Source organism: Apteryx rowi, unplaced genomic scaffold (genome assembly GCF_003343035.1).
Source record: "Apteryx rowi isolate R43461 unplaced genomic scaffold, aptRow1 scaffold_45, whole genome shotgun sequence".
In the NCBI taxonomy this organism is placed as follows: Eukaryota; Metazoa; Chordata; class Aves; order Apterygiformes; family Apterygidae; genus Apteryx; species Apteryx rowi.
This window is the reverse complement of record NW_020450705.1, coordinates 3,056,102-3,082,724: the sequence shown is the minus strand read 5'-3', so window position 1 is coordinate 3,082,724 and position 26,623 is coordinate 3,056,102. Positions and strand designations below refer to the sequence as shown.

Genomic DNA, 26,623 nt, shown 5'->3' with positions numbered 1-26,623 from the left:
GATGCTCTTTGTAAGGGCCTACTTGTAGTCTTTGCTTCTTGAATCCTCTGTCGTAGAGATTTGGTGTGTTGCAAAGATCACGTGTACAGAGGAACATGCAGCTAAGGACAAAAGGAAGGAGACAAGGTTTTATGCCTATTCGTTTCCATGTTTCATGTATGAGGTATAATTACCTTCATGGCCACTACTTTATACAACATGGCAAGGCTGGTTTCCAGCTTGAAGCGATAGCGAACAGAGCTGATCCAAATAGCTTTTTTTAAAAACCAGAATGCTCAAGATAAAACGCGCATGATTTGCACAACATTTGACCTGTTTCTCAGCGAGTTCCAGCAGTGAGATTCTTGGATCTTTGTCAAACTCTCCCTGTGATCAAAGCATCTCTCAAAATATCACTATACAGCTTATTAGTCTGTGCTAATGCACTTTTGAATAAGTTGCTAGGAACGAGGTTGAACTCGGTGTTTTTAAGAGCTGTTCAGAAACATTTCAAAGAAATCGTTTTCCATTACAAAATGGATCTCCAGCACACTGACCACGTCAATCTCAAGCTTGCCACAAGGCAGAAAACCTCCCCATGTTAAAAAGATATTTTCACAATGATACAAAATTAACCAGAAATTAATTCAAGTAAAAAAACATAATGATTATTGCAGTTCTTAACACAGAGGGCCCTGAGCTCGCACCATCGCTAAGGGAGCGGTGGGCAGCGGTGCCCAAGCCGCAGCTGAGCGTGCTGCCGAGCTGGGAAACCCTGCAGAACRGGCTGCAGCTGGTTCTTGCAGTCATATTAAGCAGCGCTTTCCATTTTAAACCGATGGTCAACTGCGGCTTACAAAACCCCTTACAACATGACAGCAAGCTGGTGTTTCAAACCATTTGGGAGCTCCTGCTTTGTGGGCTGGGGTCCAACCAGGACTTTGGCTCAGGACACTGGGTTCTGTTCCAGCTTTTAAACGTTGCTGTTTGATCTTGAGCCCTTCATCTCCTTTTTTTGTTCCTGCTTTTTATCTGTCTTTCACCCGTTTTGTTTTCGCTTTCCCCCCAATCTGCCTGTCCAGCACCTGGTGCAGCAAGGTTCTCGTGCGAGCGGGGGACTCCAGGCGCTTGCAGCAATGCGACTGACTGCATTAATACAGGGAGCAGAGATGGTGCGACACACACCAGGGCACCGGTAGAGCCACGTCAGGSAGCTTTGATAATCCATCCCCACAGTCCTACTCATCTAATGCTAACAGCTTATTAAAGAAAATACCCTTTCATCTTCGTAAGCATTTCATCCCCCCAGATAAAACGAAGCAAGCCCAAAAGACCCCCCTGATGACCTCTCACCTGCCACACGGTCATTTCTTAGATGAACCCAAGCAGGCTTTACCTTCCCACGAGGAAAAGGCCGCACCACGTAAACGTCTGCAAAAGAAAAGAAATGAGAAACGAAGGCAGGGGAAGGAGGTGGGTTTAAACTGGATAAAAGCATTGAGACAGGTACAGCAGCTCGGCCATAAAACCCCAGGTGTTCGGTCCCTGGCTGCCAGCTTGCCTGGTGGATGAGTCAGACCCGACAAGCTGAGAAAGAACCGGCTCCGAAGAGCTGAGCTTACGTAATGCACTACGGAGACAAAGGCACATGCTGGCTTTGCTCAGCAGATGCTTTTTAAATGGTTAAAAAAATAAAAAATAAAAAAACAGCACTATGCCCCGGTCACCATTCGGTCCTTTCCGCGGCTGGGGGCCTGCTCTGGCAAGGAGGGAGGCACACAGTCTCCTACCCACAAACTGTGATGGAAACAGACCCACCAGAAAGACCAGAAAGTTCAGCCGTGCTGCTAAAGCCACGAGACGAGCAGCTTTTAGCCCACCAGCACGTGCTGCTGAGTGTCATCTGAATTAGGGAGGCAACATGAAGCCACCTACAAGGGAACTGAGGTCCACTCTCCCGGGATCAGCGTAGCCGGAGCCCCGCTCCGGATGGAGTCCCGTCTTGGCCTCRTCCTGCGCAGGGCGTAACGGAGACTTCTCAGGACGCTTTGAGGAACTCCTAGGATGGGGATGGCCTGGGCAGACTGCGGATCTGTGCTTCAAAAAGGGGAAAGTAACTTTCCAAGCTGCTTGGAAGTGATACAGGAGGAGCTGCTGTTAAAGGTTTAAAAAAAAAGTAATAATCCTGAAAACCTGTAGCAGCTTTCTGCAATTCGAAATCAGTTTCCATGGGAACAGCAGGAGAGGAGTTGCTGGAATTCCTGTAAATTACACAAATAAGCCAAACCAGCATTTGTTTTCCCTTTCACACCTGCAYCATTTCAGGTTCAGCCAACTCGGGCAAAGGAGCACAGTAGCATGGGCAATTCTTCCCTCAGATGTTTTCTKCTGGACACAGCAGCGATCCGAAGGGAAGCGACTTGCCACCTCTCCCTGGGCACTGAGGCCAAAGGCTGGGCTTGGACGCACACTTGGCCAAGGCACAGCTTTTAGGCTAACCGGTAAGGGGTGGATTTCCCAGCACGCTGGCTGTGCAGGGGCAGGTTTGTCCCCAGCATCATGCTGGAGCAGTTGGGAGGTGCCCCTGCTCTTGCATGTTTGGGGAAAGCGTGTTGAGCTGCAGCAAGAAGGCCAAGAGGCAAAAAAAAAAGGAAACAAGAAGCAAGTAGTACCTCCAGAAATCCCCTAAAGGTTTTTCTTTAAGAAGAGATCAGAGTCCTGCAGATAAGGGGGAATCACGTGCAAGGTGGCAAAGCCGTGCCCGTGCACATCTCTGCGGCCAGCTGCGGCTGAGCTGAGCACATCAGCTCTCAGAGCTGCCGAGGACCAAGGCAGGCCACGCTTCAGCGCGAGCAGTGGAGGGCAAGGCGGGGGGACTAGAGACAACACTTAGTCCTCCCCTGCCATTTCTTCCAGAGATTTGGCAGCCTGACAGTTAATTAACGAGTTAATTAATTAATTCTTCCTCCTGCAGGGCCCCAAGCTGGTTACAGTGCAGATAGTCACCTTAATATGTGGAGACAGGAGCCAAGAGCTTCAGGATCTCTCAATCAGAACAGTTAACCCACAGGGAGAAGTCCACCAGCTGTGTCTGCCCATTTGACAAACACAGAGAGACATCATTTCAGCAGGGACAGGCACTTCGAAAAGACAGTTGCTGGGGAAAAAAATGCACACAGTAACATTCAAAATGAGCTACAGCTCGCAGCATTTCATCAGCGGCGCAGAAGAGCTTTAAGCCGTCTAACTAGTTAGGCTACGTACGCGTGTGGCTTTGCATGCCTTTTGCAAAAAGGCAAAACACAGACTTCTGTTTATTTACAACTGGAAGAAGCTGTTCGTTCCTAGGGAGAGGGCTTGKGCAAGACAGCAGAAATAGGAGAAGCTGATCTCCATGCAGTTACCAGAATGTCACAGTAAAGCAATGGCTTTCTGGTATCACAAGCTACATSTTTCCTGCGTTCACTAAGAATGTTTGTTAAAATGGAAGATATTTGCCTTCCTCAATAGTCCAAGAAAAGTCAATATATTCCAGGGGTAGGGTACAGGAGTGCCTCGGGTCTTCTGTAACCATGCCTAGCCCTGAGAAAGAGCTGAATGCCTAAGCCAGAAAAGGGGTTTGGGACAGCTGAGTTTTGTTCTCTAGTCTTCAAAAGAAGCRGGGGTTAATCACTGAGGGCACAGGCAGCAGTTAGAGACGAGAGCAGCCTGTGTAAAAAGTGGATTTGCAAAGGGGGGGGGGAGGAGGAGGGGGGGTGCAGGTAAAGAATGTGTACAGTTCTGATTTGCTATAGAAAAAGAGTTAATAGATTTTGGTGAATTCCTACTCTTCCCTAACATTTCCTCATTTCAAGTCCCCTAAACCACTATATTTAAACTGCAGAGAACACTGTTTCCTTTCTTTGGGGGTTAAACATTTAAACATTTTGTGCTTTAGAAGGACGAGTTTCAAAAATGAAAGTGCTTTAAGAAGTCAAGAGGCTTTGTTTCAAAGATTGTCATAATGAAACACTCAGAATCTGTCCTTCCCCTTCTGTTTTGCTGATCCCCAAAGCTAAATTTATGGGCAAATGTATTAATCTCTAGCAACTTATTTCTGTCCATTTTCCACTGGGATTTAGAAGTTCTATTCTTGGCTCAGTCACATGACACTCTTGTGACAAGTCACTGAAACCCTCCATGTGTCCATCTGGAAGTGGCACAGTGATTCGGTCCCATGCTGGCTTGGCTGGACCTTGACTGCCTGGCAAGCATCTCTGATAAGTCTGTCCCCTATATGCTCCCGCTCCTTACAGTAGCTCCAAAACTGATTCTCCACCTGCAAGATTTTAAGCACATTTGCACATAGCTAAAGCCCAGGAAAGCCCAGGATTAGGGGATTCTGAATTAAGATCACTTCAGCAGCAAGAGAAAGAAAATCCCCAAGAAGAACAAGGCAAATGCAGAAGGAAGAGACAGTCTCACCCATCTAACCAACTCTTGTCTTCTGCAGTTTCTACTCTCCAGACATCCTACAGCCCCAGCTGCTGCCCATCCTGGGGGSGCCTGAGAATACAGAGATGCATTACAGGAAAGTTGATTATAATTGACCTCATCGCTACAGCACTCCAGCTATTCCCTATTTAGCAACCATTTTGCTGTCATTATTCTCCCAGAGCTATTTTTGCCAAGCATAGATCCTTGCTGACAGGTCTCTAGTGGAGAAGGCTGCAGCGCATAAAATTAGAGACATGGGGAGACAGTTTCAGAGAGCAACCTGCCAGCCATCAGTGGGGGCTCTGAGTGGCAGGGCAAGTGCTGCCCTAGACGCAGGGCATGGGTTAGCTGTTCAGGTGGAGGTGGTGGGTGGTAACAGAACGTCAGTTCATCAGAAATCCTATCCACCCCTTTGAGGGAACTCAACACAGCAGCATAAAGGGGGCTGGAGGCGGGGGACGACACTGAAAAGTGAAACAGTTCAGSCAAAACAAGAAAAAACTGCAGAACAGTAATCCRAGCAAATACTTTCTCTGCTGTCATCCCAGAGAGGTACCAAGTCCTACTCCTTTCATATCTAGAGGTGCCACATATGAAGGTCAAACCCCATACATGACCTGCTTTTTGGATCACTCCCTACTGGAGTTTTGCTTTAGGGGGAAGGATGGAAATACACTTGGATTTTYAGCTTCTACCTCCTGGATAGAGGAGAAGAAAAAGCCAGATCAAAGCAAAACCCACATGTTCTCTCTCAGGCCATTCAGACCCAGCTCTTGCAGAAGGCAAGCCGCAGCATCTCTGTGCGCCAAACAGCTGGTGCCTGCCAGCAGGAGTCACAAGGATGGGGCTGGAACACTGAGCCAGCCCAACAGCAGACACTTACCCTCAAAAATCAGCAAGCGTTTGCACCCAGGATAGAGGGGCAGGTAGACTTGAYGTGCAGTGAAGCAGATGCTCTGATRGATTAGCTGGACCAAGCTGTTGGAGTATTTGGGTTGTCACTTGAGTGTCACAGGATGAAGCATGGAGCATGGTGCCAGAGGTAAAAAACTGATGCAGAGGCATCAGTAAATGGAGGGAATGTTCAGAAAGATGTCTTCTCCTGCGCCTTCTTCCAGCTTCACTTTGCTCCTCCAGCCCTGAGGTACCCTATAGTTTAAGGCTAACAGGCCAAAACTCCATGGTAATGACTTTGTTAGACTGGGAGGAGCTGTTTCAACCTATTGGAACATATGGTCAGAGGAGGAAATTGGCTAGTCCCCAAAAGGAGATTTTCATGATTTCTAGTAGCATACAGGACAGCTGAGAGGTTTATCATGATACAGCACCAAGTCTGGTATCCCATAAAACCTCTTACACTTCATTCTTCAGCAGGCATCCAGCRCTCTGATAGAGGATGCTCGAACATCCTCACTGCCACTGTGCTGCATTCTCTTCCCCTCTCCGCAATGTTTTGTGCATAAGGGTGTTAGAGGCTTTGGTTCAAGGTGATGAGTTTAAAAAAAAAAAGTTCCTTCCATTTAAAGCAGCTGAAAACAAGATTTCGCATCACCTTGCCTTGAGTTCCTCATCTGATGATTAGAGGTGCTGTAAGCTTACTGTAATCAAGCTGTCTAGTGGGACACTGCAAGGCAGAACACCACATTCAGGTGAATTTTCAAACATTTCACAGAAACAGAACAAATGAGGCTTCAATAACAACGTTATCTTCAAAGTTGCACCAACAATAAAGTCAACCCAATCATTTCCCTCTGTACTGAACTCTATTACTCTGGCTTCTAAAAACATACAGACAGCCCAAGTTTTGCTCTTGCCTGAACAAGTAAGAGGTCTGTACACACTCTTGCAAGGACCGAGTGAGGCACGCAGCCACTAGCAGTGGTTTCTTTTAACAATTCATCATTAAAATCACCCACTGACCTTGGAAAAACATAGATCACCCTTTTTAYAGCCCAATGGGAGAAGCATTTCCAAAATGTGGACTGCACAGACTGAAGGCGAGATGAAATGAACAGACAAGTGACAGATTTATGCTGTAGGGGAGAGAAGAGGTGGATGCTCTGACTRCTTGTAACCCCCTATTCACTCACAAACAGGGCAGAACATTCAGCCCAGAGGGCCGTGAGCGTACGTCTAAGCATTTTGCCCGAGCAGGACTCCCAAGCAGCCAGGGCTTTCCCCGAAACCAGTGGGAACAATAGGTGTCAGCAGCTTTGACAAACCAGATCCCAACACGCACAGGCTTCACCGGCTACTCTGATTGAATCACTACCAGAGAAGTTCAGAGGGGGGAAGCCTTGTCACATCCTTTAAATAGTTTATCTCAGACATTTAATTACTTCCATAGGCAGCTCTCTTAATAAAGAGCCAACTGATGAAACATTCCTGATGTAACCCACCATCCCCTGCTATCAACCTGACCACAATGTTCTTCCACTCTTCCTCCCCTTACAACCATCATTCAAGCTGCACATCCTCAGCACTACATACCTGCAGCTCCTTCTCATTCTGCTACATTGCTCCAGAAAACATYTTTTCTTGCTCTCTCCATGCTCTTTACCCAGTCTCAAGGCTTTGAAACTCCCCAGGACAAATTCCTGATTGGAACTATTGCTACTTCAGTGGAGCTGAACCACCGCAGAAGTAACCCATCCCTCCAAACATGGGAAAACCTATGCTCTCACGTAACAAATCCCTGCTTTGGAATATGTTCTCCTAACACACTTTTAAGGATCATCATTATCTTTCCACAGATTATGCTATATGCAGATTTCATCCTTAACATCAGCTACAGGTACCAGGTTGTGGAGAGACAGAAGAACCCCCCCCCCCCCCCCAAAACACACACACCCCAATCTCCCCGGGACACACAGGATATCCGGCAACGTTTGACAATATTGCTGAAAATTCTTACCAGCAAATGACCCATTAATGCTCCCTGCATTCATTTCAAGGACTCACAACTCTATCAAGTAGATTTAAAAGAAAAGCCTATCAGTGCTCTCAAGCACTACCACTTCAATAAACACAAACCTTGCATGTTTTACGCCTACTGCAATAGCTGAATTTCAGAGTCCTCACCATTTCAGTGAGGTACTCAGCTTTCTGCTGAGCTGCAAGTCCATCCATTCCTAGAATGGCCTAACACAACCTTGCTTCCAGAAGAAGTTTGAAACCTTCAGCAGCCATAGACTTGGCACCCTCTCCCTCCAACACCCCCCCCACCCCCCGAATTTCTGGAAATTCTACCCAACATTTCTGCAGAGTTGAGCTAGATTTGTTTGTCAGCTTGGGCTCAATCTCATATTCCAGATTCGACAGCAAACCTTTGTAACCCCTGGCATTAAGTGGGACCACCACTAACAGTGATGTTCTGCTTCCAGCCAGACTCCAGGGTAACCAGAGGAAGATAGCTGTATTTGGAAGTGCCCTGCTGTGTTATATGGTGATCCATGACTTTATCATTAGCAGTCCCAGTGCAGTTCCCAATATCCTGTTTGGTACACAGCATGCAAGAGCTGCACTGCATCCTTATTTTTTTTTACCTTGCATCTTAGCTACCGATGTTAGCCAGGAAAACAAAAATTTAGTTACTGCGTATGTTAAAGGTATTCCCCCCGCAAAGTAAATACTCTCTGTAGCTATTATTTTCAGTGGCTGAGGTTACACCAATTTGGCRGGGTATAGAAATGGGGCACAACTTACCTTCTGGGTGCCTGACAATACCTACATGTTTGTTTTGCTGATCCGCTCAATAAAATGAACAAGCACAATATGAGCTAAGCTCACTCCCCAGGGAAGAGGGATCAGTTCCTACTCTGTTCTKGCAAGATCACTACATTGCCGTACTCATTCCACTGCGCTCGGAGAGACTTGGCACAAACTGAACTTGTCTGTGGGTGGAGGAAACTGTCTCCCCATTTTGAGTTGAGAAAGAAAGACTTTAACCCAAATCTGGTACTGACAACACTTGCAGCTTAGCACAGGCTTTCTTAAAGAAGGTCAGTTGGTGACAGGGAATCAACACTATTTGCCATGGACTGGGAGGAAACTGGSGGGAGCTGTCATCCTTGGGCTCAGCAAGCCTACCTCCTGCACTAAAGAAGAGCTAGACCAAGAGTTTCTTTTCCAAGCGTGCCTTGAGTTGCACAGCTAGTGTGTCCATAAGCCTGGTCTAGTTCTTCCCTCTCTTCCTCCCCCTTTTTTATTTTTTAAGAGAACTGATTAGGACCTTTTGCCCTCTAACTATTTATATCAAAGAAAAGACCCAGTAAGGCAGTGTTACACACTAATATGTTTATTAATAGATCAGAACTGCACATGCCCTTCAACATGAGGGCACACACCCCCAGCATGCTGAAAAGCAGGAGATTGACGTTTCTGATGTCCATTGCCAGAAAATTTTCAAAAATCATCATCCCTGGAGCCAATGCTTTGCCATTCTCAGTTGAAATGATGAAGCAAAATAACTCACTAAGTTCTGGATAGTAAAATAAAAAGGAAAATGCACATAGGTACCCTAGAGTGGCCTCCAGGTAAGATAGCTAATGCTAAGGAGAAGGCATTCCACTTCATTTCTTACTAGCCTGTAATATTGGCTCCTCTCATTTGAACATATTAACTTTGTTTCCAGATAAGAACAAGCCTCTGAAGTTAATTACCTGTCCGCAGCAGTTGTCTACAGTGGACCGTCCTTGCTTTCCCAGGAAGGCTATCATCTAAATTCCAGTACATAAAAAGGCTTTAAGCTGAGCCTGTGACCTAGAAGGATCATCTCAATACAGAGAGAGCAGCTAGGTTGCTTAACAACTCTTGTACTGCACYAGCCATACTCAGCCTGCTTGCAAAGCTATCCCTTACCTAAACCCAAAGATTAAGTATTTTCAGAAGCAAACGAACATTTCCTGGGATCTTTGGGGATGGGAGAGGGAAGSAGACATATGTACCAGGGAGAGGTTGCTGCCAGTGGCCCTGGCTGTAAGACCGCTCATCAGCGGTAGCATGTTCTGCAGCTGTAGGCAAATTTTACAGTCAGCCTCAACTGCCTCAGATGATGTTAAACTTCACCCTAGGATGGGCTGTTAGGCAACAGGAGGCCAGGAGGAATGACATGACTGTACAGCCCTCCTCCTCCATCCTAAATAACCAAATCCAAGCTACCAAGTATCAGCTGGATCATTCAAGACAAGGTTTTGCAGAGGAAACTAAAAACGACTAGACAGAGTTGGAGCATATATGCAAAGTCCTAGATTGTGAAGTAAAACCAACATGGTATCTCAATTATTTAGCACCAAAGCAATTGCACCTAATGTCTCATATTCATATAGCAATTTGAAACAGCTAAAGATTATTTTCCTATGAACACAGCACCATGCAAAAACAGCACATTCCAGCTTTCATTGCGGTTGCTAAACCGAAAAATGAGCTTCATGAAGGAAATATCTGAGAATACAGGGCTAACACCACACCTTAGCCAGTTACTTTTTAATCCCACAACCTCAGGAGTGCTACAGGAATCAAACCCCCTCTCCACTTATTACCATTTACCCTACTTGGAAAAGAGGTAACCCCTTATCCCACATTAAAGCCATATCCAAGATCTGAGGTAAAGATTACAAAGTGCACACATCAAAGAAAGCAAAATGACTTAGAAAAATTAAGAAAGCCACTCAGTATATCATACCACTAGCTTACTGTGTTATGACTTACACAGGAAGGATTTTCCTCTTAAACCAGAGCATCAGACCTAAGGATACTAAATTCTTCTTCCCGGCAAAGTATGTCAAGAYTAACAGCAAAAAMCTAGCAGTTTCTAAATCAAATGGCTACWGCAATTTTAGGGTGCTTCAGTATGTTTCTTCAAATTACATGTCAGCAGAAGTGCAGTACTTTGAGCTTATGAAAGGAAAAGACACCAAAAGGCCTCAGCTTGATTTTAATCCATGAAATACACTACTCATTTAAATCTTTTAAGTGTCTGATTTATGAGAACATTACATTCAAAATTCAGGTCATCTTTAGATGAAAGGTGGCAGGCCACTACTGAGAAGTTGTCACTTCCACTGTACTCTTTTCAGTAAGATTTTTAGACTTGAAGAGGCAAGAACATTTTTCCAGTAGTTGCAACGTAGTGAATCCTCCCTTGATCCCTCATGGCTTGTATTACGCTGGAGGCACTGCCCGTCTCGCCAGGTTGGCAAGCAATTTGTTTCCCCCAATCTATAGGTGGTGTTTCTCAAATATGTGATAGACAAAGCTCAGAGAAGTGGAAGTTCTCAAAGATGGAATGATCCCAGCCACAGGCAGTTGAGGAAAAACCCCAAACCATGCAGAACCCTAAAGCCTTCTGAGGGAATAAACTCTCTAGCTGGGACATAAAGTGTGCATCCACATGTGAACTTAGCTTCAGCAAAGAAAAGCAGTCTAGCAAGTCACATTTCCAAGAATTATGAGCTACTGTATACAATGAACACTAAGCAAAGACAAGTTGCAGAGTATCTTCCCCCTCTTACTGGCCTTTTAATTTACTACCTGAAGAGTTTGTTCACAAGTAGCAAGGAAAGAAAAGTGCATTCTTCGGTTTTGTAGTCATCACCAAACTCCGCGTATGTCATCAGGACAGCRCTCTTATCCTCTTCTCAGGATGAAGTTTATGAGCGGATTGTTTGGGTCAGTCTCCATAGTTACGTACACAAAGAGCACAAACACAAAGATGGCAAATATCGCAATCCTTACAGGCATTGGTATCAGACTTCGAGAGGTCTCTTCCTGTGCTACTCTTGCTCTGTAATTCTCTTTTTCCAGTACAAACTTCTCTTTTTCCACTTTAAATGTTTCTATAGCCTTCTGAGCTGGTGACTGTTCATCCTCCTTCTCTGGTCTTTTCCTGCTGGGGTTATGAGAAGAAAGATGTTGTTCCAGATAACCTGGGACTCTCATCATTAACCCTACAGAACCAACATCTTATCTTTTAGACATACCACACCGGCTCCAACAAAAACCTACCACTGGGTGAAGAAAAGGAATCTTTCAATTAAGACAGAATAAAAAGGCCAAAACAAGTCCTCTGGTTATAAAACAAAACTCTTGAAATTAATGCAAGGAGTAGCCTTTTGAGCATGACATGTGGAGGGAGAATGCAGTGCTGCTCAACTCCTGTACTGCACATTATGCTATCTAGGATACAGTGAGCTTTCATAATAATCACCAAGAAYGTCCCCAGATGGCATTTGGCACACGCTTGCTATTTCTTGCTGTAGAATTGCTAGCAAGGTAGGCACACTGTTCTGGATGGCCTCTAGCTGAAGCAAAACCTACAGGTCAGGACCCTTTTTGTTTCATGTACTCCCAAGCAAGAAGACTTAAAAAAAGACTTTCATGCTTTTCTAACAGCAGCAGGAGATGGTCTCCCAGCGTTCACTCTTTGCCTATGCAAAATTCTCGATGAATGGGATTTTTTTTTTTTTTTTTTTTTTTTTTAAAACAAAGCTGTAAAAGGAAGCTGAAACCTGAAAGAGTCTTAGGAGTCTGTGGAGACAGCTTTGATTTCAGTATTTAAGTGGTAAATTGTTAAAAGGTCACCGGCATTTACAATCTACCTGGAATTCGTCCGTTAAAGGAAGCGGGCCTTCTCCCTCCCTGCCTCCACGCCAACTGTTAGTGTCTCACTTTAACACGCTCTCGAAGCGGGTTGTACCGCAACGGTGTCCCTTCAGCCAGACAACGCCATTGCGTGGTTTTTCTGAGCACTGAAAAAAAGTGCTCTCAGATTTGGCACATCAGCACAAGTGTCATCTTTTCTCCAAGATGCAGAGAAGGGCAGAAGTTGCGGAATGGGGGGCAGATTCAGTTGTGCAACACAGTTTCTTTGCTGTTTATGACCATACTGTAGTGGGCTCACAGAAACCCCAGGTGAAACTTAAACATTGCACTTAAGGCACTCTTCAACTTCAGAGAGTTCCTTGTCTATCTAGCTCCAGAARTTTCTCAGCTAAAGCTTTCTTTTCTAAGCAAAAACTTCCATAAATTCTGTTCTTTCAGAGATGTTCCTCTGCAGGTAACCATGAGGGAATTTCTCCAAAATGCCAAAGCAAACCACAGGAAAAGTGGCCAACAACAAGAGGAAGAGACAAGCTAAATACACATTACCTGATTCCTATGGGAGACCAAGGATCAGAAAACCAAGTCTCATCTTTGTCGTCTTTGCCAGTTCCATCACTGGATGTTTCACCTGTCTGATTAGAGAATAATGTTCACAGTGAGAGATTTAACAGGCTTAAGGCAGAAGCTTTTCATTTCYAGTAAGCAAAGCTACCAAACAAGCTGCAGATGAGTAAAAGAACAAGGCCACCTTAATTTTCAGAGGGAGGATGCTTCTCTTTGCAATCCCAAAATTATCAGAACAAGACTAATGAGAAACAGTAAATGCATGTCAGTGATCGCAGGAGTCTAATAGGAATGGTGCCCCAGAAATAAGAAACACCACGTTATTTCTTGATGAAAAGCAAGCCAGTGAATGGAAGTTGCCTTGAAATARTCTCATTTGAAGTGGATTGTTCTGCAGATAGAACAAAAAGCAACAACAAAACCCCCRCACCTTTGTGAATTACTTAAAACCAAGAAGTTAGGTTAAAATAAAGGTTGGTTGCCTGTAGTCTACTTTGTCTAACATGGATGCCTTTAAAATAGTAATTGATGTTCGGTATGTTCCTGCATTCTTGTCCACTGCTTTCCTACACTAATGGAAAAAATACTACTTTAAATAGATTTATTTAGCAAGTAAAGCACAATATACAGTACTTTGCCTCCAGACACATCATCTAATCACAGCAGCTCAACAAGCTCATTTGTATGCAAGAAAAACAGCGCCATAATCAACATTCCTGTTACATTAACGCTCAAGGGTCTCCCTCAGGACTGGAGTCCTGTTATGCTGGGTGCCACAGAGACAAAAATCTTGTGCTAAAGAGACTGATGGCCATGCCATGCAAAGATTTAGCCGTGATACTTAACATTATGCAACAGGGTCCGTTTCCAAGGTTGAAGCCCAATCCAAAACTGCACTCCAACAAATTACTTATGGTTAGCAATTTTATAAAAGCGTTCAGGCAAAAGATAACCTAAATAAATAAATAAATATTACCTTCTCAGTCTCCTGCTTCAAGATGATCCCTTGCTGATTTCTAAGTGCTAAGTGGAATTTATTCTACAGCTACATCAAAAAGTTTCTCCTACATATTTTCTTCAAAAGGGCATGCCATCTTCTTTAAGATGGCTATCTTCTAGTCTATAGACTATGCTGAGAAGTAAATGAAATCCCTCATGGGGAACATCGTGCCACACTGACAGAAATCCTCTGGTATGCAAGTTCACTTGCTCAGAGCTGGCTCAGGATCCTTACACTGCCCTGTGAAGTACACCTTAGATAAATTCAGGTAAGACAGAAGACTTCTGAAATTAAGATCGAGTAACAGACCAAAGGATGCACTTTTGTAATGCTGTGTTAGAAGATCAGAATGAGATTCCATGACTCATCGTACCATTTGGGCTGGGACCCTGATCTGAGGATTGCACCTTGGAAGTGTTTTGTGGTGAGAGGAAGGGCAGGAGAGAGAACGTTATAAGTTAACAACGCCATAATACCTTTGTCCTGTGAACAGCCTTGGGACTGCTGTGGGGACTGCTGCCACCTGATCTCTTCTGTCCCTGCATCCAATGTACCAGCAACTTATCCTCTGGCAGGATTTGTTCTAGCTGTTAACATTTTCAAGACAGACACTTGTTAATGAAGGTTGGAGGTACACAATTAAAGCCTCTCATGGTGAGAGCTGTCACAAAGTACTGAACACCATACAATAAAAACCATGTTCTTTGCAGTCACTAATATGGATTTAAATAAGAATCTTCTTGCAATTCTTCCACTTGTGACAAGAAGTCTACACCTATAGTTACAGTGCAAAATTGATTTAACAGAATGTAACTAAGAGCCTGAAGTCATTTGCATTCCATAAGCATGGAATAAGGCAATCCTCTAGCTATCAGATGACTAGTTAATGATAAAGTAGAAGCTATGTACTTTATCCTTCATTAATAATCCTTTATCTACTTGTTTTATATTTAAAAAAGTGAGTATGTATGCATACATGTATAAAATATGGACTATTACAGAGTGGCACCAATGAAACCACCTAATTGCCATTAGCTAGCAGCTTCACAAAGGAATTATTCTTATGAAKATATCAAGTATGCAGTGAAAGCTGTAAGATCGTCCAAATAGACAAAGTACAAGTAAGTAGAGTTTAATGTTCTGTTGCCACAAATGGACCTGGCTTCCTTCATTTATCATTGCTGGAAAGTCAGAAGTATGAGATAATAAGCAGTAACGGAAATCCAGTAAAAGTTCTCTTCGAAGATTCGTGGAATGCTAGATGCAAAGGCATAATGAAATTAATATGTAGCAAGGACAGATACTTTCCTCTGCAATTATCTTAGCAAGACTGTGATCTGCATTAGGTGACAGAAGTTTCTTGTGGCGTTCAGGCACTTCCAGGTGCAAAGGCTATAAAGCAAAAGAGAAAGCAGCAAGAAATAGTGAAAGTCACTAGTGTTTTCTCAGTATGCTATTAAAAGTCAATATATTTTCCAACAGCATAAMGAGAAAGTATTTCTCCAGTATGGATGTGATAGAATAACCGAGTTAAATAAATACATATTCCTTCTTCCAGCTGTTTCCCAATGCTATAAGACACTGAAGAAAACTACTTCCACCAGGATTTCCCTTCTAACTCAAGGGGTAATGAAAGAGGTAAAACAAAGCATGGCTGAAAGAGCAGCCACCATACAGGAGAGCCAGCTTAGTTTCCTGAGTCACTGCAGATTCTCTGGGTGACCTTTGGCAAATCACTTGCAGCTCCATGCTCAGAAGCTACTTAGGCCCTCATAGCAGCTCTCTGTTCATAAAGCATGGAGAAAAGCACTTCCATCACAGAGGCGTTCTGAAGACTAATGCATTAAACCACCCAGTGTCCACTTTTCTATAAGAACTGAAAATACAAGGAGAAGCTATAGATCCTAAGCTTTATTGGTACTGATTTTTATTACAACGGTAGCCCTTTTAAACTAAGTCATTATTTAACATATGCAACAATAAAGACTGCATCACAGTCCATGTTGTATTTTAAATACACTGCTAAGTCTGCATCTACAGTTACTTGGGTGTCCCAGAAAATAAACTCGACAGTCTTAAACACCTTAGCTGGCTAACTGATAGTATATAAAGCTCAGGAAAGCAGAATGCAGACCACAGAAGCATGCTATAATTAACTGATTGGAGGTAATTGCTGCATTTGTCATGAGGCTAATACAAAGAACATCAGTTTATATCAACTCACAATTTCCTTCATTTAGCTGCAGATACATAAAATATTCATGCATTAGCAGATTACTTACTTTACAATAGCCAGAGGCACAGGCTGCTGTCACTCTGAAGTCTTTTGTTTCAAGGATTACTTGAGTATTTCTCTCTGAGTGAGAGAAGGGGGAAAAAAAAATAAGCAGGAGTCCTAAAATGAGTGAATTTTCCCAAAATAACTATACCAGGTTACATAACTTGATACTTTAAAAAGCTATAGTTCAGGCCATCTTTACACATTGCATTGCTTAATTATCCTCCTGTGCATTCATTGGGGTATCGTTTGGTTACGCATGTGGTTTGTGTGCACGTTAAAACGGCTTGCCATCAGCCAAGCAGAGCCCAGGCAGGCACCTACAAAACACGGTTACAGAAACAGAGAAACAGCAAAGCCAGCAGCAAGAAGCAGAGCTGTATGTCAAAACACATTCGAGTCTTTACACTAGAGCAAAGAAGTGATTAAGAGCCTGTTCATCTGGTGGGATCACATACCAAAAACAAGCGAACAGTCACTTATCCATCTCCAAAGCTTAATACAGTAAAATCAGTAAATAATCTTTTCCTTTAAATCATTTTCAATCACCGTACAAAGAAGCTGTGTTTGAACGAGCTCTGCCTTTGTTATGACAGCTGCTATACTGTCAGATTAGTCTGATGAACAGCTGTTGGCTCAGTGTTTTTTCAAAACGTGTCTAAACTGCTCAGGATTTTGGAACTTTTTTTTCCTCCTCCTTCAAAGCAGCAACAGAAGTCGCCCTACCAAGCTAACTGCTTAAACAAAGCTAGATATTCATTACAGTCTGTAAAATAAATGGGAAGTTTGGCTTCATCTTTCAAGAGAACTTCAAAGGACATCACAAGAGGGAAAAAAAGGGGAAAAACATTCAGTCCAACTTCCCAAAAGGATTTTTGAGTTTAAAATACCAAGTGTTCTACTTCTTAGAAGAAAACAGAATTCTCTTTACTGATTATTTCAAGCACCTTGATAGTCCCATAGAATTCCCAAGGAGATCATAAACCCATTCGTTTCAGTAGTCAGTCAGACAGCGGTCACCAGAACTATTCTCAAGAATTTTTCTAGTATGCATCTTGAATTGAAGATGACGGACGCACATAAGTAACAAAGCCAGTGCATGGATTTGCTGTAATAAATATTACCGAGTGGGAGAAACGGAACAACATGAACCATGCAGTTTCCAGAATTCCTGGCAGGTACAGCCTAAACACGCTGCAGAGGGAGTTGCTTTGTAATTCCAATACAGATTGATTACAGAAGAGAAATAAGATACTGTTACTCTCTTCAACTGTTCAAGATTCCAATTCAATTAAAAGATACTAGTAATACTAATTACATATAACATGGACATTATTTCCCAAGGAAGAACTAAGTCTTACTTTTACTAAACTGGTTCTTCACCCCTCCCCCCCCCCCCCCCCGCAAAATAAGAAAATAAATTAATTTCAATTGATATTCTGTATCTTTAGGTACCCAAAGACCTTGTGCAGTATGTCCCTGGAGGATTTTTAAAATATATCTCTCAAAAATACTCAACACTAAGCAAAGATGATGTTTTGTAAAGACTGGTACATTTTTTAATTTTAAGATTCTGAAATTTTAATATTGTACCTTGTTCTTTTTGATCTTCATTTTCTGAGCCCTGATCAAGGTGTCCACTTTCATCTAGCTTACCACAGCAGGCTTGCGTGCTTTGATCTATCAACTGCAGAAGCTTGTTTTCATAAAGTGTCCTTGTGGAAGCTAAAATAGATAATTCAGAACACAAATTTATGCTTACTGTGCCAGTAAAGTTGTGGTGGCATCCAAGGTCAGAATTCAGCAGTCCTCATTTAGGAGGATGGCTGAAAACTTGACTATTTCCTTTAAATGGAGCTGATTTTTGGAGTCACTTTAGTCTTTCAGTATTAGGTCAATCTCCTTTACCTTCTCATTCAGCCCCTCCCCAACCGCACCAAATTAATACTCATTAGGTTAAGTTCTATTTCTGCAAGAACCCCATCCAACCATAGTTCCTGTGGTGCGTACGCAGTATTGGTCCAGGTTCAGCTCCATACAAGATGAGCTGTTCCTGCAGTTCACTGTCACTCAAGCGTTGAACATCGAGTTCCTCCGGGTTGTGTTGGTCTACGTCTTCTTCTGGTTGTTCTATCAGCATGCCAATCGTAACCTGGGCCATCGCTTCCCAGCGCGCAGCCTCTGAAGCAAGAGTTCAGCACAAATATTTACTACAGTGTGAAAGGCATCTGTCAGCTTCATACGTCGCATTTGTCTGTCAAATATACAAGTGATTAACAAAACTTTGGGATTCCTGCCACTGTTGGAATGGTTTCTAAATGCCTAACAATTCCATCCAAGGAAGATTTCAACGCATACCTATTCAATCCTATCATACAAAGCCAGATAGCAAATTACAGGTAACAAATTGCATTTAACTGATGAATATGGGTAATGGACAATTACAGTTAAGCCTAAATAAAAGATCATCTACACAAACGGAGAGGAATTCTCCAAAGCAGAAATAAAGGATTTAAATATGCTGGTCTGTCCTACCATTTCTACTGGAATGAATCATGGAGAACTATGTTACTGGCACAAATTACCCAGCCAGTGAGATATATACAAACATGTGGAGAAGTACCAAGTATCCCTTTCAGCTCAGATTTTTCAAAGCATTTAAGACCTCTGAAATGGTTTGCCCCTTTCTTTGTTCTCTTGATTCCATCTCCTTTATTTGTTCACCCAGAATGCCTCTGCAGCAGGATTTTGCTTTCTTTCCCTACACCTCTCTGCAGCAGCCTTCATTCAGTTTAAGCTTTCTCAGTGGTAAAGGTATCCCATTCAGATACGCCAGTCTAAGAGAAGTGTGTGCACACGGACCAAATACAGTCAAGTACTGCTACCAGAAATAAGTTAGATTGCCTAAGTTCATTTGACATATCACCCCAAAAAAAACAAAACAAACACCRCACACGATCTGCAAACGAAAGATCAGCTTTGTTTGGGCTGTTTGAGTACAATGTGTTATTTTCAGCAATGCTCCTGCAGCACATTTCCATATATATTACACAGACTAAATGAATCATTTCTACCACAGAAATATTGTGCATGACTGCATGCAACAGCTGCTCCTTCATGCAGTGGTCTCTTGTGATCCGATCTTGATTATAACATGTGCCATCCCAATTAGAAAAAAAGTCTCCAGAGATCAGAGACTGTTTTAAGGAGCAAAAGCCTTCCCCAAAGCCTCACCTCTCATTTGCTTTCCCTTCTAAGGCAAAAGGCTTCAGATTTGATCTTTATGCCTTTCCAGACTGTTTTCTGGAACCGTATTCTTTCCCCACTCTACTAGCGAGCAAAGCAAGTGGGACAAGATAAAATGAAACAACTTCAACACATTGCTGGGTGGCTAGTGAGTGACAGATAGGTACCTGTCTCACATGACACAAAGTCCAGGTCATAGGTCTATACAAGTATTAGTAGCAAACACTCAGATGAGAGGTGATGCAGAAAGATGAGGTTTTATATCAACAGAGCCCTTTCAGCATCAGTTCTCTCCTCATTAGATCCTCTCTGAGCACTGGCAATTTTTCCATTAATTTCTCAACACCTAACGAACATCAGAAGAAATCTCAGGAGCAACACAGGAAGCCCTGGCAAGCAGCGGCAAAGCTGCTCTCCTCTGGGCACCATTTCAGAGATCTCCGTTTACTGGCTGACAAATGCAGAACAAAAAGACGACAGATGGGCACTGCCCCAGTGGATCACGACTGGAACGGATGAAGTAGGTCTCCAAGTTGTACTGGGGTCCATCTAACCAAGGGCATGAAAACCACATCATGAACCTCAACACCAAACGATCTGGAAAATCTAGCCAGTCCTCAATGCATTGTATCAAAAGAAAAATAAAGGCCTCAAACATTTCTTAGAAGTTTTTATTCAGTTCATTTGATTAAGAAATTGTGACTTACGTGAGCTGAGCGAGATACAAGCACTTCGTCCTGCTGTTTTCATGTTTTTGTAACACTTGGCCTATCACTACAGCATAGATGCACGTTACAAGACAATCAAAGCCATTTAACCTCTATTTAAAATGCCCGTTAGTGCAGGCCTAAAGTCTATATTTAAATTCAAGTTTTTCCTCTGGTGATATTAAAAAAGAAAAATTACATAACAGTAAATTTGATTTTCCACAAGAAGATTTTTCTTCCACAACATACTTTTACCTTACCAAGCTGAATCACTTAAAGTTAACTCCCTAGAAAGACCACTTCAGTTTGAATCGATGACGAATTTGCCCCGATCAGAAAGGAAGGTCAATCTCCACTGCGGTAGCTCTGCTATGACGGATCTCAGCTATGCCGGCACGATTCAGAGGAAGGGGACGTTACCCAAAACGAAGCGTTCTGGTATTTCAGAGGAATCCACTCACCTCCTCACATGATCAGCTGAAGTTCTGGCTGCTAATGAAAGCAGTGATAGGTGTCAAGGGGGCATCCTCGTCCCCAAAGCCCTTATCCCGGCACAAAACCTTAGCGACCAGCCTGTGACGTCACAGATTTCCACGGTAACCACGTGAGGTCAAGTCAGATCACGACTTCACTACTGGCTAATCAAAAAAACTTCACTTAGAAGAAAATCCTTCTACTGGAAGCAGAAGTTGGAAGAGTCTTAAGTGTCCTCTGTGGTTAAAAATTAGAAGTAACATCTTTCATACAATGTAAGCAAATTATCTAAGAAAAGCTAATCCGTAAGTTTCTACAGAAGCAGAATTTGAAAGACATCCATAATGTCTGGAAAAAGTCCAAGGTTTATATCAAGAAGTAAAAGCAACAAAAGTACTTTTTTTTCCCAGGAGGACAAAAAAGAAACATACTGTGGAAAAAGAAGAGGTAAGGGACACTGCACAGTAGTTAAGAGACAAGGGAATTCAGAAGAACATCAAAAGACTAGAAGGATTCATTAAGGTGGCAAGGTTAAGGGAAAGAAGAATGCATAGTAGGAACAGGATGACTATAAATAAGAAATTCCTTCAGACTGATTACACCATTAAAAAAAAAAAAGTCATCCCAAATAAAGATCAAGGGACCAAGGCTTGAAGCCTTTAGGAAATAAGACCAGTCCCTGGAGAACACACTATAGAGGGAAGATGTTTGTACTGTGATACTCTCAGATACCATTACTGATTGAAGGTTTGGGAAGAAAATCGCAGTATGCCTATTCAATCTTAAACACTAAAAGAGAGGGCAGCAGAAAGCCATTTTCAAGAGCTGATATTCCCTCAGCTATTGTACTAACCAAGCTCACTGAAGCTAGCTAATATTAGAACAGCTTTTGGTGGGTAAAACATAAGAAATACCTTCTGTGGAATGCATTACAGGTCCTTTTATCCCAAAACAGCCAGATGTATATTTCTAAAGATAAAAAAAAAAAGCATTTACTAAGCAGCTGGCATTAAAATCCACGTGCACATAAGAAGCCTTTTGGTTAAGAAGTACTTTTTTTTCAAAGCAAGGAGCAGATATTCAATAATTTTCATTCTCCCTTGTATTAAGTCATCCTGTTTAATCAGCATTGAACATTTCAGTAAAGATATCAAGCAAAAGCATAGCTCCCTTAGAACATCCCTTGTTTCAAAAGGAAGTATGAGAAATAAGCAAACAGGACACAGGTATCTCGGTATCACATTTGCTATTTATTTAGAATAAAAGTGTTAATCATGAAATACTAAATCACATCTTCCTCAGGAAATTCTATCTAATTACATGCAAAGAGAACTAAGACTATATACTCACTTCATCTGAGAAGATCTTCTTTAAACAAAATAGCTGTCCCAGCAAAGGAAAAGACATTTAACAATGATCTGAAACCCCTTTTGCCAGAAGCCCTATTAAATAGCAAAAGAACTTTAAAGAGACATAAGATGAATATTCAAGTTCTATTCATTTATCCTTTTAAGGGGTTACATTAACTTGCTTTAAGCACTTCCCACAGTACAGTTAAATCCCAAACCAATTACATACACATTTTAATCAGTAGCCATACAGCAAACACATGATTCGTATTTATTCAAGCCTATGAAGTGAGGTTTAAACATATCTTGCAGTCATCATCTGACTAGCTTTAATACAGCGTATTTCAGAGAGCACATTGCTGTGGACAAATGCTTTCAGATGTAAGACTTTTTTTGCCCAAACATTTCCTCTTAATTAAAATCCTATCAGTGAAGATAGAAATTGAGTTTTCTGTTTGTTGCCCTGCACTGTTTATTTTAGTCTGGTACTATTTTTTAAAATAAGGATGATCTTTGTGAAAACAGAAGCTCAAAGCATCATTTGTATGTGCTATTATAAAGCAAAGAAATTCTGTAGAAAATCTAGTCAAGACAGAAGCAGCCATTCAGTGAAAAAGAGATCAAGACTAAAGGAACCCAGGTTTAAAAAAAAAAAAAAATCATCTTCTCAACAGGTTAAAGCAGTCAGGGTTAATGACCACTTAGAAGCTTTATCTATCCTGTAGATTAGACTTTGCTTTTACTGCTCCCTCCAAATCTAAAATAGTTTAAAATAAAGTGCTTCAAAGCTACAGCTGGCATAATCCCCCCGTAGCAAAGTCAAGAAAAAAAAAAGTTACGTAAGGGACATTGTGTTATCTTTAATTCTAAAGACTAGTCTAGCTCAACTACCGCCTTAAATTCTTTGATTAAAAAACAAACACGCGCGCACGCAGGGCTCATTCCACACAACGTCGCAGGAAACACGCATCACCACGCAGCATCGCCTAGAAGCTGCGCCCCGGTTTACCGGTGGTTCGGTCCTCCAGGATCCCTGAGCCACCTSCCCGTCGCCGTGCCCCGGCACTTGCAGGTCCTGCGTCTACGATCGGTATTTTGAGAAGACTGGATACTCTCCAGTGGCATCAGGAGCAGCTGAACTCTAGCAACCTGGAAAAGCTTACTCCGTCTAACATCGTTTTCCTCTGTCCTTGAGAGTAGCAACTACACTTTAAAAAAAATTTCATAGCGAAATAGTTCCCTCTTCCGAAGTTTATTTACTTATGCCCCCAGCAGCAGTACCTAGTCATTTTTATTGCTTGCCCCAGTAACCGGGGCGTTAGTTTGTACAGCTAACCTCCTCTCCACGCAACGGAGCGCCCTCAACAGCTCGACAACCGGGCAAAGGACCGCCGGGGCAGGGACGCCCTCTTGAATCCACCTCGAGTTTGTAACCGATTCAATTCCCCGTCGCTGTCTCTCCTCAAGTTTAGATTTCTGCAGAAGGAAGCTACACCAGTCCTAACGTGGATAAAAACACCCAGACTTCCAGAAGCTGCTCCTTCACTAGCAACCCATGTCAGCGCTGTTAACCTTGAGTTGCTCCATCAGACCCGCAGGCCGGAGCTGCTCAGTGCTCCAGGCACAGGAGGAAAAAAGCTCACCGGGACTCATCCTCAGGGAGTTTTTCAGTTCAACCCCTGGTGCCAGCGCAGGAAGTAATTCCCTCTTTCACCTCCACCCTCCTCAAGGCAATTTTTAACCTGGTTGCATTGCACCCACTTACTTGCTCTAAGCAGCTCGTGTTTCCCTGCAGCTGTGACCAACCACGCTGTTAGGCCAGGCAGCAGGACGCTTTAGTTTTAGGAGCACTCTCAAGCTCTGGCTGAGCATCTGCAGAGATGGGGTTGGGGGCTGTAACCCCCAAAGAGACCACGAGCACCCCGTGGCCATCTAAAGCAAAAATTAAAACCAGGACAGGGAGCAAGGGGGGCTCCCCTCACCGCTGCCCCTTTCCCAGGGGTGTAAGCCAGTCCAGTCCCCCCTCACCCCAAGCTCCCCTGCCCGAGTGCTCTCCCTGGAGGCCCTTACTCTGCCCACACGCTCCCGGGGGTAAAATGAACCCCCCGCGGGGAAGCCGTGACCCCGACGTGATTCGAACACGCAGCCTTCTGATCTGGAGTCAGACGCGCTACCGTTGCGCCACGAGGTCTCAGGAACCGCAGCCCCAACCAGCCGCCAAGAGCCTGCGCACGCCCCGCGCATGCGCGTCGCCACCGCCGTCGCCCGGCCGACCGCTCCCCCGCGCGCCCAGCGGCTCCTCCGCCCGCCTGCTCCCAACGGCCCCGGCCCCGGCCCCGGCCCCGGCCCCGGCCCCGGCCCCGGCCCCGGCCCCGGCCGAACGAGCCCTAACCCCTCACACCCGCCCGCCAAACAGCCCCAACGGCTTTCAAGCCGCCCGCCCGCCTCAACTGGCCACGCCCCCCGTGGGCCGTACCACCTCGGGAGGGGGGTGCGCGCCGCTTGCCCCGCGCCCGCCCGGCAGGGGCCACCTGCTACCCCCCCCCCCCCCCCGGGACAGAACACCCCCCCCCGCCCGCTGGACTGCCCCAGCTTCGTCACCCCCAGATTTAAAGGGACCCAGCCCCAAAAGAGAGCGCTCTATTACATGCGCTGAGTTGGGCCACCTTGCCGTTCTCAGCTCAAGTGGAGCCGGTGGAAGGCAGAAAAAAGCAGGATGTATTTCACTATTACACTGTAATATGTTTTACACTTTTGGTCGTTCTCCTATGGCCCTCATTTCAATTTGTATCCGTTAGCATGCGTAATCGTGATTGCTCTTATAATTGTGGCCTTTGTTAATAGCTGCAGTTACCTCCGGATTACAGTCCAGCTTTGAAGTCGTGCGCTGGCTTGCTCTGAAGGAGTGGTAAAGACCGCGGGGGAGTTCGCTGATGAGCGGGGGCTGCCGGGGCCAGGCCGGCTCAGGGCAAAACCCCTTCGTCTCCCATCACACCCCGACCCACCTCCTCCCGCGCCCCTGAGGGGTTTGGCCTTGGGGATGTTTAATCAGCCCCAAGACAACGACGCCGTCGCCGCTCGCCCATCCCACAGCGCGCGGGAGCGAGACCCGCTGRGGCCGCTCGCGAGCATCCAGCCCAAGAATTACTCAGAGAAACGCGTTTTTGGTTTTTTTCCCCATCCCACTTCAAAGCCCTTGGCCGCGAACATCCCCAACGCCCCAGAAATGAAAGGCCTTGCTGCAGGGCCGGTTTATTTCATTTTTTATTTTATGTTCTTACCCGCACTGGTCTGGTCTCAAAACGCGGCCAGTGCGCAGTGAGGGGACGAGGCTCGTCACGTACCAAAAACACCCCCAAACAGCTACAAAATCCGTACTCTAAAGCGTACGCTCTAAAAACGCTTCCGAACGCCTGCTCCAAGGTGGGAAGCGCCGCGGGGGGCGAAGGCTCCGCTCCGCCGGCGCGCAGGGCCGCCCCGCTGCCGCGCTCCCGAGCGGAGGAGAGTCAGTGCTGGCGTCAGGAAAACGGGGTAAAAGCAGCCGGTTCGTAGGGCTGCTGGGGGCCGCGGCGGCGGGGAGGAAGGGGCGGCGGAGGGGGCGGCCGGGCCCGGTGGTCCGGGTCCGCGAGTGCCCTGCTCGCGGGGTCACCGCGCTTTGCAGGGCGCCTGTGCAGAACAGCACGGAGCTGCGTTCGGGAGACTCCCGCGGTGCTTCGCCGGCTTGCTCGGCCCGCGGACGAGCTGGGAGGTCCTCGCTGAGGGCAGCGCCGGGCGCACGAACCCCGGACGCAGGCGGCAACGCCAGCGGGCGGAAACACCAGCGGGAAAAGGCCGGCATGTTCCCGAAGCACCGCGGGCTTTCCTGCCCGGTGGTACCCTGCAGAGGCTGGGTTTTCCTGCAGTCCTCGGAAAAACCTCCCGGAAAGGTTTCAGAGCTTGGGCATCCCCAGGCGCCAGGCGTTTACTGAGCTGCTGGAAGACCCTCGGGGCGGCAGGTCCGGGCCGGACCATGAACCGCGGATGCGGTGGCGCCGCTGGAGGAGTTCCTCGCGGGTGGGAGGGCAGCGGTGATTTCCTGGCTTTTGCTCCTGCCTTCGCTCCCGCGGTTTGTGCGCGGCCCCTTCCAGCTCCTGCACGAGCCTTTCCTGGTCTCAGCTCGGCACAGCGGCGTTCCCGCGGCAGGACCAGCTCCGGGAGAGGCAAAGTCCCCTTCCCTGCCCGCCACCCGCTTGCTTCCCATCCCAGCGATGCTCGTGCAAACCGGCATCCGCCAGCTCCACAGCAGCCCGGTCTCCGCAGAGAGGATGCGCCGCCTCTCTCGGGAGTTGGCGACGCTCCAGCTATTTTGGTCGTTAAAACGGGTTTTCTTGCCGCGCCGGCGTCAGCACCGCTCCAGCCCCAGCTGCTGCTTTCGGAGGCTGCTCCGGGCTCCGTCCCCGGGTCACCCCGACGGAAAAGCTCCGGCGGCAGCACCATGTTCCCCAATGCATCCCCAGCTGCCCGCGGGAACTGGGATGGTTTCCGCAGGGTAAGAGGATTAAAGGAGGGTTATTGCCGGTGGGAGCAAAAGCAGCTGCCGGGAGCAGGCTCCCCTTTCCCGGGGGAGCGCCGGCAGCACCGCGGCGCGGGCTCCTCCCCAAACGCGGCTACGGCTCAGGCTCCTGTCGTAGCTCCGGGCTCGCTGTCCGGCCCCGGGGGCCCTCCGCGCCTCCCTTCCTCTCCCTGGAGAAGGCCAAAGCCCCGGGAAAGCGCTCAGGAGCCGCCACGCGAGCAGCTCCGGCTGCAGATCGTCATCGGCACTGCTAGTGAGGTTTATCCCCTACGGCATCGCTCCCGGGCAGCTGCTTCCGGAGCGGGAAAGGCAAAGCCGGGTGGACGGGCGGAAGGCAGCGGAGAGGCTCGCTCCCACTTGGGAGGGCGGGAGGGAATTCCGAACGACAAGGAAAAC

The 26,623-nt window shown here is 45.5% G+C and overlaps 1 protein-coding gene and 1 non-coding gene across 2 annotated transcripts; both read right to left on the bottom strand.

The window, feature by feature from the left end:
* Positions 1-11,082: 11,082 nt before the first annotated feature.
* Positions 11,083-18,060, bottom strand: LEMD1 (LEM domain containing 1). The gene is made up of 3 exons (XM_026077249.1): positions 17,910-18,060; positions 17,493-17,624; positions 11,083-11,402 (listed from the first exon to the last, which is right to left on the bottom strand). Exons 1-3 carry the CDS (start codon positions 18,058-18,060, stop codon positions 11,083-11,085), a joined length of 603 nt encoding a protein of 200 aa, XP_025933034.1.
* Positions 18,061-23,794: 5,734 nt separating this feature from the next.
* TRNAW-CCA lies at positions 23,795-23,866 on the bottom strand. The gene has a single exon. It is a non-coding gene; the product is annotated as a tRNA-Trp (tRNA).
* Between the last annotated feature and the right edge of the window lie 2,757 nt (positions 23,867-26,623).